Source organism: Microcaecilia unicolor, chromosome 7, assembly GCF_901765095.1.
Source record: "Microcaecilia unicolor chromosome 7, aMicUni1.1, whole genome shotgun sequence".
Lineage (NCBI taxonomy): Eukaryota > Metazoa > Chordata > Amphibia > Gymnophiona > Siphonopidae > Microcaecilia > Microcaecilia unicolor.
Genome location: NC_044037.1, coordinates 251968939 through 251981051, shown reverse-complemented (window position 1 = coordinate 251981051; position 12113 = coordinate 251968939). Strand labels below are relative to the sequence as shown.

Here is a 12113-nt window from a genome sequence, read left to right as displayed (position 1 = left end):
TCAAAAGTTGCTACATCTCCCACATAGGTTCACAGCACTCATTAACTAGAACCCTATTCAATTTGGCCACCTTGGAGGCAGGAATGACTGAGCCATTGGTCAAGGTGAGATCCAGGGCTTTTTTTGAGGGGGTACTTATGGGTACTGAGTACCGGCACCTTTTCCATTGTCTGCTAAAATTGACCCATGGACCCCCAAGTTTTAATGAAAGAGCTCAGGCTCTACACACCAATTCTGCCTTGTCATAGATTCTGTGACTGGTTGCAGGGGGCCTGGCTATTGTGGAGTGGGTCCCTCAGTGATCACCTCACCCCTGAAGGGTGGCCTGGCATTTGAGTACCGGCACCTTTTTTGCTAGAAAAAACACACTGGTGAGATCTGAAACTGTTAAGAGCAAGTTTATATAATAAGGAGGTGTTTTTAGACAACCAGGTAATCTCCTCTAAAACAAGTAAGTAGGCAGACGGACAGATAGACAGGCCCAAACTTACATCACTGAGGTTATAGGCATTAAGTCTAGACTGGAGAATGAAGGGAGCGTCTGCTGGAATATGGCACTTGGATTTTTCTTGTTCATGCTTGGCTTTATAATTCATCTGAAACAAAATCAGAAAACAAAGGGGTATGTAAGAAGGACAAAACCTGTGATTTTATTTGAAAACTTTAAGGTCAGTAGACAGATTTTAACATATCATCTCTGAACTTTTTCTGGATGCACTTCTACCTTTCAAAGGTAAAGATCACCAATTATGCTTCTTCCTTATGCTATGGTACTCTGAAATGCCCCAGACAATAATTTAGATACTAAGGTTTCTATTTACTAAAGTGTATCAGTGGATTAATAAGTACTAAATGGTAATGCATGCTCTTACGATATCAATAACTAGAAAAATAGGTCATATAAGGAAATAATTTTAATGAACTACAGCAAATGTAAATGAATATAAAGCAGATTATTAACATTAAAAGAAGTTACTGTAAAGGAATGTGCTTTGCATAATTCAGTAGCTAATGCCAGAAGTTAGCTACACCTTAAGACATTTTGTGAGCCCACCAGGTTAATGCATCTTCTGACTTCCTGGCTTAGCCACCCCTTTCACCCCAGTGTGCAGAAAGTAATCTTTGGACCACCTTACCCCCATCCAATGAATAAAGTCTTGCTGCAGGTACAAGTATCATGCCTTCTCCAAACACTGAAGCAGCCAACCCCCAGGGCCTTCACCTCCTCATCTCCCTAAATGCATAAGTGGCCTCCAGGAGGCCTGCCTACATCCTTAGAGGTCCAGAAAGCAAACGTTGTGACCATTGGAACTACTTCTGTGACCTCACATAATTTTTCTTTGTTATGGCAGACCCCTCAAGTGAAAACTACTTGCTGGATTTGAACAAATGTGAACAACTTGATTAACTGCTCATAAAGGCTGTATATCTTTTAGTGAATATACATTCAGGGTCCTATTTACTAATTTTTCTAAAGTTTGCATTTAATGCATCTTAAAAGCACAACTTAAGGCACGTTAAGTGCAAATGCTCTGATTTGGTGTTTGGGAGCGTTCCTAGCATTTGGAGGAAGGTTGCTACAATGCTAATACATGTAAGCATTGCAGCATATACAGTGGGGGAAATAAGTATTTGATCCCTTGCTGATTTTGTAAGTTTGCCCACTGACAAAGACATGAGCAGCCCATAATTGAAGGGTAGGTTATTGGTAACAGTGAGAGATAGCACATCACAAATTAAATCCGGAAAATCACATTGTGGAAAGTATATGAATTTATTTGCATTCTGCAGAGGGAAATAAGTATTTGATCCCCCACCAACCAGTAAGAGATCTGGCCCCTACAGACCAGGTAGATGCTCCAAATCAACTCGTTACCTGCATGACAGACAGCTGTCGGCAATGGTCACCTGTATGAAAGACACCTGTCCACAGACTCAGTGAATCAGTCAGACTCTAACCTCTACAAAATGGCCAAGAGCAAGGAGCTGTCTAAGGATGTCAGGGACAAGATCATACACCTGCACAAGGCTGGAATGGGCTACAAAACCATCAGTAAGACGCTGGGCGAGAAGGAGACAACTGTTGGTGCCATAGTAAGAAAATGGAAGAAGTACAAAATGACTGTCAATCGACAAAGATCTGGGGCTCCACGCAAAATCTCACCTCGTGGGGTATCCTTGATCATGAGGAAGGTTAGAAATCAGCCTACAACTACAAGGGGGGAACTTGTCAATGATCTCAAGGCAGCTGGGACCACTGTCACCACGAAAACCATTGGTAACACATTACGACATAACGGATTGCAATCCTGCAGTGCCCGCAAGGTCCCCCTGCTCCGGAAGGCACATGTGACGGCCCGTCTGAAGTTTGCCAGTGAACACCTGGATGATGCCGAGAGTGATTGGGAGAAGGTGCTGTGGTCAGATGAGACAAAAATTGAGCTCTTTGGCATGAACTCAACTCGCCGTGTTTGGAGGAAGAGAAATGCTGCCTATGACCCAAAGAACACCGTCCCCACTGTCAAGCATGGAGGTGGAAATGTTATGTTTTGGGGGTGTTTCTCTGCTAAGGGCACAGGACTACTTCACCGCATCAATGGGAGAATGGATGGGGCCATGTACCGTACAATTCTGAGTGACAACCTCCTTCCCTCCGCCAGGGCCTTAAAAATGGGTCGTGGCTGGGTCTTCCAGCACGACAATGACCCAAAACATACAGCCAAGGCAACAAAGGAGTGGCTCAGGAAGAAGCACATTAGGGTCATGGAGTGGCCTAGCCAGTCACCAGACCTTAATCCCATTGAAAACTTATGGAGGGAGCTGAAGCTGCGAGTTGCCAAGCGACAGCCCAGAACTCTTAATGATTTAGAGATGATCTGCAAAGAGGAGTGGACCAAAATTCCTCCTGACATGTGTGCAAACCTCATCATCAACTACAGAAGACGTCTGACCGCTGTGCTTGCCAACAAGGGTTTTGCCACCAAGTATTAGGTCTTGTTTGCCAGAGGGATTAAATACTTATTTCCCTCTGCAGAATGCAAATAAATTCATATACTTTCCACAATGTGATTTTCCGGATTTAATTTGTGATGTGCTATCTCTCACTGTTACCAATAACCTACCCTTCAATTATGGGCTGCTCATGTCTTTGTCAGTGGGCAAACTTACAAAATCAGCAAGGGATCAAATACTTATTTCCCCCACTGTAATGCAGAGGTAATTAATTGTTCCATATTATCTGCCTGATTTTGCCATTATGATACACTATGGTCACCCATGTAACATAGTAACACAGTAAATGATGGCAGATAAAGACCTGTACGGTCCAGTGTGCCCTTCCCTACTCCCTAGCCCAAACTGACATAAAATCTTGCATTAGTGGGCAATTTTGTAACATAGGTGCTAACATTTGTGCACCCATTATAGGCCAGATTCCATAAATGGTGGCCAAATTTGGGCGCTGAAAAAAAAGCGAGCACTGAGCGCTATTCTATAAACAGTGCTCTGAGTTGGGTGCCATTTATAAAATAGTACCTAGTGCTGGGATCTACGCCCAACATTTGCTGAAACCTGGTGTAAATCCTCGCACCTAAATTAAGCATGGATCTCCAGAATTCTATAATACCATGTGCGTCTTCAGTGAACCCCTCTGACCCAACCATGCTCCTTCCATGGCAATGCCCTTTTTCAGTTGTGAACTAAGGGGCTCTTTAACAAAGTAGCAGTAAGCCAACTGCAGGCTTACTGTACGGCAATCCAGAACTACTGCTGGCCCGATGCGGGTGCCAGCGGTAGTTAACCCCCCCTCCCCCAGTGCGTGGCATTTCCAGTGTTAGTGGAAATGTTTGAAAAATATTTCCGCAGGGGGTTACCCAGTGGTAACTGGGCAGCATTGCGTGCTGGCCATTTACCGCCAGGTTAGCACAGAAGCCCTTACCGCCACCTGAATGGCTGGCCATAACTGCTCCCTGCCACATGGCCAAAACAATCCCTGAAAATCATGGAGATTATTCCATCTTACTTTTTCATAATTTGCTAATGGCCAATCTAAATTTCCCCAGCAGCAATGTCAGCTTGTTATTTTGTCCTGTTTCTAGTAGAGATAACAATGTTCTTTATAATTCCTAGTTTTAATACAAATATCCCAGTCATCCTTCAATTTTTTTCTCCATTAGACTAGATAAACCCATCTCCTTCTACCTTTATTCTTAGGTTTGATTATCATCTAGATAATCTGTCTCCTTGTTTTATTGGACTAATACTTACATCACTCAGTTGCTTGGTGTTCACCTGTGCTTGAACAAGTACTGGAGAGTCAGGCACTTGAGTAAACTGACCTTTCTCGGGACGTTCTCTGTAGACAGGCTAGAAAAAAATTGGAAAACATGTCCTGAATATAACAATCATCACTAGATAGACACTATTAATTAATATAATCGAATAGATAAGAGGATTTCTTTCTGTTTTAACAATCTACTAAAAGAAAAAAAATGTGAGGATGGGGAAGGAAATGGATTATTTTATTGGTTTGGCTTCTCTGAGTAAGTGTCTTCAGGTGAAATTTGTGAGTATCCATTGAGGGGGCCTGGGATATAAAAAAAAAAGAATTGAGTTCCAATTTATTGAGGCATGAGCTTTCGAGGACCAGTGTCCATAGAAGCTGGTATGACAACTAGCACGTGGGTCCATACCATTGGCTAGTTGTCACCACTGCCAAAATTACTGTTGCACTTACTGTCACCTCAAGATAATGTGGCAGGTGCACTGTTACTAGAAGCAGTCCATTCCTGATCCCCCCCCCACCAAGAGTTCCAATCTCCCTCCTAACATCTCTATCTATGATTTACGATCCCCCTGACAAAAATACCTGACCTGGATACAACACAGCCACATCCCCTTACCCTCTTTCACCCCCCTGGGATTTACCTGGAGTGTATATTGCTCATTTCAGTGTCCCTGGGTGGCAGTAGTCCCCTCTGCTGCTGCACAGGATGATACCAGGATCCATAATAGCACCTCTACCTCCTAGCAGTTGCTAGGAAGCAGAGGCACCATTTTGGATCTTGGCATCATCACAGGCAGCAGTGGTGGGGGACCACTGCCACCCAGGAAATTTGAAAAAAAAAAACTTCTACATTCAAAGTAGGTCCCAGGGAGGTAAGGAATGGTGAGTTCTGGAGGTCAATGGCTGTTGTGTCCAGGGTGGGGTTTTGTGTTGGGGAATTGGCACTCATATGGGTTTTGGGAGGGAGTACTTTGGTAGGGGTTGGGAGAGGGGGATTTAGACCTGCCAAGGGAGTGGGTAAGGACATTAGTTTGGCATGCACCACCAAAGCTTTTTGGTTTATGGAAGCTCTGGATTAAGTAGGTGCGGTAAATTCTATAATAATGCATGCAGGGCAGATACTGGTCACGCTCCTTGCATTTACTGCACAGGCTTTGCACTTTCCTAGTATTATATTTTTCAGTTAACACAGGGTACGTGCAAACAGTTACTGATCCTTCCAAAAATGCCCCCCTGGACATCTAACTCTCTACATCCATCTTTATGGGCATAGATGTTACCGCCCCTTCTGCAATGGGGGAAAAACATCGATTATTTAAGTCTGCCGAAGTCCAGTCCAAAACATACCCAAACCACACCCCCTTGAAAGACACATGTTTTTCAACTTTAGACATTCAAACCCTGGCTTTGTAAAATCAGGATTTAGAGGGCCATGCAATAAGGACATCTAAGTAACAGTTTATCTAAAACTTGAATACAGTACAGTCTCAATCATCCGACCTTCGCTGATCTGACCATCCGGCATATCCAATAGACCCCTGGTGATGTCACATGGCTTCTCTTTCTGTTTTCCAAACCAAGACCCTACTTTTACCACCGTTGTATGCCAGGATCCTGCTTTTACTGCCTTTATTTCAACATTGATTGAGGGGTTATCATTGTTTTCTGTATTTCTGACTGAAAAGTCATTTATCCAACAATAGGTTGGTCCCATTTAGGTCGGATAATCGAGATTTTACTGTAGTTCTAAAATAAGCACCATAGTATAATAGTATCTCTCTAATGACTTCCTATTGTTCAGTCAATTTTTTTGTTGTTTACAAAAGGCATTTTAACTTTCTAACAGTTATTATTTTCAGAAAACATTCCACCAATGAAGTTGTTTTATTGCATTCAATTTATCCCTTACAACAAAATCCTTTAAATGTTCCCTTCTTCAAATGGAAATAGAAAATGTCTTAGATTTTATTCTTTTGAGTAACTAGAAGGTGCAACCAGTTAGGTTTGGACATGTTACTATTGGCCACATATACAGCAGATATGTACAACAGGGACTTGATAAATGATTTTTCTGCAGGCTGAGCAACAGCTGAAAACTGAGTCGTTACTTAGCATAGAAGAGAAATCTGCTTCCTACACTAGACTTTAAGATTTCACACAAGCTCCTTACAACTTTTGAATACCTACTTAAAAAGCACATTACAATTTACACAATTGGTTGTCTGAAGATAGAAATTGTTGCACACATACGTCTTTAATCTTGTCTAATTTCTTTACTATTTCATAGTGCGGGGTGATCGTTTGTGGGAAGTAGCATCTGGCCTTGTCTTCTTCATAATCTGCTTTGTAGAGTTTCTAGGGAGGCGGGGAAGAAACAGAGTTAGAGTTAATTTTCTCAAAGACTGTCTTCCTGAAGCAAAAAAAACCCTTAAAAGGGTCATTTGCTAATGGTTAGTATACGCTAACAGCATTAGCACATGTTATCTGCTGCATGGTCCATTTTATTCCTATGGGCCCCATGGCAGATAGCATGTGTGAATCATTAGTAAACAACCCCCTATATCCACATGCCACAATACCTACATCACTCATCAATGATCCCACTTTTAAACAGTGCTGTGTGCGTGGGTCTTCAAAGCTGCCTATGTAACGCCCCAAAATGTCCTGATGATATTTATCCTTGTAGTGAGTCTGCAAAGAAGAAAAGATTGAGTGAACTTTTTAACATGTTTTGCACTGCACATACATAAATGAGTGAAATGAAAAAAAAAAAACTACTTACGTCATTAAAGTTTTTCAAAACAGTATCCAGTTTAAACTTTGGTGTCTCACAGTAATTAATGCTTTTTCCTTTCGCTTTCTCATAGTTCTGCTTATATAATACCTTTAAAAGCAAAGGGAAAGGATTATATATGATTTTGTTCTTGTTCCAACAAGGTCCTTATTGCTTCTATATGGTCAGTAGATAGAGGTAAAGCATGGGCCTCCACCCAGGACTTCAGTACCTGCATTCATATATACAATTCCATAGTTTACAGGAAGGGTCATTAGTAATTTATCTACCATATTTTTCGGACTATAAGACGCACTTTTTTCCCCCAAAATTTGGGAGGAAAATTGGGGGTGCGTCTTATAGTCCGAAGGTAGCGATTCCGGATCGCCCTCCCCCTGAGTTCGGGATCGCCCTCCCCTACTCACGTCAGCAATGTTCCCTGGTGGTCTAGTGACGTCGGGGCAGGAAAGAGCCCCCTCTTTCCTGCCCAGCGCGCTGCTCTCCGTCCTCCTCCGTCCTCCTGTATGCTGCCTGATGGTCTCGGCGAGATTAAAAATGGCCGCCGAGACTCTCAGCGGCCATTTTGAATATAGCCGAGACAGTCAGGCAGCATACAGGAGGACGGAGGAGGACAGAGAGCAGCGCGCTGGGCAGGAAAGAGGGGGCTCTTTCCTGCCCCGACGTCACTAGACCACCAGGGAACATTGCTGACGTGAGTAGGGGAGGGCGATCCCGAACTCGGACAAGACGCACCGGAACACCTAGGTTTTAGAGGAGGGAAAAAGGAAAAATTTTTTTTTTCCTATTTCCCTCCTCTAAAACCTAGGTGCGTCTTATGGTCCGGTGCGTCTTATAGTCCGAAAAATACGGTACTTATCTTTGGGGTCTTTTTACTGAAGTTTAGCATGCGCTAATGGAATCAGCACATACTGAATGGTAAGAAGCCCATAGGCATAAACTGCTGGAATCTATATAGCGTTCCCAGAGATCTGTGCCTAAATCCAGGCGTATTCTATAACAATGCATGTAACTTAATTGGCTTAACAAGCTAATCAGCATTGATAACAAGCAATAATAAGCACTAATTGGCAATAATTAGAATTTGCGCGTACAATTTGCTAAGCATATTCTATAATGAACTGCGCCAAAATTCTAATGCGTGCAGTTCAAAAGGGGCGCGGCTGTGGGTGGGGAAATGGGCATTCCATGGGTGTCCCCAAATTTACGCATATAGTTATAGAATATGGCCCAATGCACGTAAACCTACATGCAGGGATTTACACCACATTTTCGTTGGTGTAACTGGAGGCGCATAATTTTAGGCACTGGGATATCAACTAAGCATATTCTATATACTGTGCCTAAATCTAGGTACCGCTTATAGAATACACTTAGGTGGAAATGTTTACAGCGCAGATTTTTTAGGCACCTTATATAGAATCTGACCCAATATGGGCTTCTTAGCATTTAGAGCTACATTCTATAAATGGCACCATAAAAAAATGCTGAGCGCTATTCTATAAGCCACACCTAAAGTTAAGTGCGGTTTCTAGGACAGGGCTTAAGTCCTGGAGGTCACGCTTAAATTTAGGCACATTCATTTACACCAGTGAAAACACAATGCAAATGCCTCTACTTAAATTTAGGCACGGAGCCTCCCTTATTCTATAACTGTGCGTGTAACCATAAATCACACCCATGATCTGCTCTGAATCACCCATGACTCTCCCATTTTTGTGCCCCCCTTTGTCGGGATGCGTATAAAATTTAGGCATGGCTCATGTGCCTAAATTAATGCACATACATCTTAATTGATTCCAATTAGCACCAATAATAGCTTGTTATAAGGCCAATTATTGGTGTTAATAATTCGATTAAGATGTGAATGCAATTTGGGTGCACACATATCTAAAAGCACCCTTTATAGAATTAGGGGGTTAGTGTGCACTAATTTCATTAGTGCGTGCTAAACTGTAGTAAAAGGGCCCCTTTATGCCTTATATACATTTAGGCAGGACTATTGAAAAAGCAGGGCAGACCTAGGCAGCTGAATATCGGTGTTATTTTGGATAAATTTGAACCTCCTCTTCAGAAAACCCATGGCCCATCCTAATCTAAAATGGAAAATGTTGACTGGATATTGAGGTGTCCTGCCAAAATTTATCAATTACAGCAAAAGAAAGCACCAAGAGCCTTCAAATAGGGACAGAATTCCTTTAATCACACAACTTAGGGTCATTTTTTGAAGATTGCTCCCTAAGTTGTGTGAATTCTGTCCCTAAAAATATATCTATTAGCCAGCATAGAATTTATTTATTTTAAAATGTATAATCCTCTTAGAGAACAATTAAGACCATACATAATTAATAAATTGTTTTTAAAGATGCGGCACCTGGTGCTTCTGAATATCTACAAGCTATTTTCCAGCACAGTCTGAAGGAGCAAGAATCGTGCATTTAGAGCTTGATTTTATAAAAAGACACCTCACCTATTTGATATACAGAAACATGAACCTATTTTAAACCTATTTTCCAAAGGTTAACATTGGCGCCTTTGTGCCTGTACAAATTAGGATCCCAGATCCGGCCCCTATAGTGTATACACGCATATTTTTATAAAATCTATGCATACATTGCAACCCCACCCCTGTTCTACCCAAACTAAATCCCTGGGAATGTCTACATATAGGTCATGTGCATACACTTTCCATGCAGGCACTTTTCACACACATACACAGTTAGTGCAATTTTATGCAAGCCCTTTTCTGCTTGTAAACAGGCTTTACAAGTGGAAAAAAACATATAAAATTACATCCATACATTTCAAGACAGGTAGCCTTGTTAGTCTGATATAAAGGCTATATAAGGGTCAAAATGCTCTGGCTGGCATTGAATAGATGGTCTGCTGAGATACGAGGCCAATATTCTGCCTTAGGGTCAATGGGAAGCTCTGATAATTTCAAGGGTCAGCAAGCTAAGAAAGCTTCCAAAGTCTGTGGCTAAGATGTGGTCTAAGGAATCAGACTGGATCACAGAACCAGCATTCAAGGAACAACATCTTCTACCCAACACTTCAGAGGATAAAGAGAACTGGGGGAGGATTGACTGTATAATGCAGTCTTCCAAAAAGTAGCGGTCCAGGATGGGAGGCTACCGTCACACCTTGCCACTGCCAGGAACAAAAAATTTCATGGCCACAGCCAAACACCAGGTATATTTTTGTGAGATGTGGAGCAGCATTTTAGAAAGGACGGCCAATTCAGAATATGGACGTATAAGTCAGAATGTCACAAATGGACATCCTGTTCTAAAATACATGTGAGATGGACATCCATGTGCTGGAAACATCCATCATGAACATCTATGTTACAACTGAAACATCCAAATTATGAAATGGGAAAACAAGGGACATATGTCTGTATGGCAGCATAGAAATGTGCATCTTATAAACAGCCACACAGATGTCCATGCAAAGCAAAGGGGTAGCCTAATGGTTAGAACAGTGGGTTGGGACTCTGGGCTGGGTGGGTGTTCAATCCCACTTCAGCTATTTGTGAAATTTTTTTTTAATTGTGAGCCCTCCAGGAACAGAAAAAGACTTACTATACCTGAATGTACACCACTTCAAATAGCCTTAGGGCTTGCAGGTGTCTTAAATATTTCTGTCCCTGGAGAGCTCACAATTTAAAAATCAAACATATAAATGGCAAGTGACCGACTCACCTGCAAGTGCGCAGTAGAGACTTCCCTCTCTGTCCCGCCCTTGCGTCACAATGTGATGACATCAGAGGGCGGAACAGAGAGGGAAACGGAGTCGGACTGTCGGACGCTGCTGCTGCCATTGGAGCCTGGAAACAAACACCGCATGCACCAACCTCCACCCTCCATCCCCACCGCCGCTCCCGCCCCCCTCCGTATCGAGCCCCCTGCAGTGCTTTCACACGGAGGTGAGAGGCGCTGTCAGGTCAGTGCAGGGGGCCCAGCATGGAGGGGGGAGGGAGCAGCGGCGAGGAGGGTAGCTGGAAATCTTGCCCGTTTTAACGGGCTTAACGGCTAGTAAAAAAATAAAAGTGCTGAAGTGAAAGCTGAACCTGGTTCCTTTGGTTCTGAGTCTACTATGTTAACTATTAAACTGCTACTCCTCAAACTTGCATGTTGCTTTGTTAAAAATGTCCAGAGCACCTTATCCATATTTTGGGCCCTCCCTAGTCCTGCCCAAAACATGCCATTCACGCCCCCTTGCCATATGGATGTACTACAGTGTTGAATATCCATGTCATGACTTTGTAAAATCAGGATTTGGACATCCATTCAATATGGATGTCTAAATGCCAGTTTTCAGATGTCCAAAACAAGAATAGTGCCAGTGGTGTACCAAGGGTGGGGCAGTGGGTGTGGTCTGCCCTGGGCGCAAGCAGCAAGGGGGTGCACTGAGCAGTTGCGCAGCTGTCGGCTCTACCGGTCCCCTGCCCTGGAACAGGAAGTTGATGTGATAGAGGGACAGGGGACCGGCAGAGCTGACAGACGTGCGATTGCTTAGTGCACCCTCTTGCTTGGAGGAAAGAGGAAGTGTGCATCTGGAGGAAAGATGTGCTCCGCCTCAGGTGGCAACAAGCTAGGTACGCCACTGAATAGCGCTTCTAAAATAAGCACAAAAATCAATGCAGCACTTGCATTCTGCAGTTCTAAGTCCCAGCTAATGCCCCGGTGTTTTCTGCAGCTTATTGAGGAACTGAATTTCCAGGAAAAGAGTCTGTGTCCTCCACGTCATACACCTGACGGTGTATTTATACTTCACACATCTGAGAGTACACTCTTGCCCTCAAAAACTTATGCTTCAATAAATCTCTTAGTCTATAAAGGCATGGACAACCTCTTTGGCATTTATTGTTCATGAGAATTTAGAAGAGAGAGAAGATTAAGACTGCATTAATCCCATGTTTGTAGTGACTTCAGAGGAATTATTCAAGGTGCTCTGTTCTCAGCATTTGATAAGTTCAAATTCTGTAATCTTTTATTTTAGTACAGGGGCCTAGTGGTTAGGGTGGTGGACTTT

General features: G+C 42.8%; 1 protein-coding gene across 1 annotated transcript in view; it reads right to left on the bottom strand.

The window, feature by feature from the left end:
* Positions 1–12113, bottom strand: part of NEB (nebulin) — a 424680-nt gene that overhangs the window by 370123 nt on the left and 42444 nt on the right. The window contains 5 exon segments of the mRNA XM_030209286.1: positions 492–596; positions 4267–4365; positions 6536–6640; positions 6869–6976; positions 7068–7169. Coding sequence (XP_030065146.1) covers positions 492–596; positions 4267–4365; positions 6536–6640; positions 6869–6976; positions 7068–7169 — 519 coding nt within the window.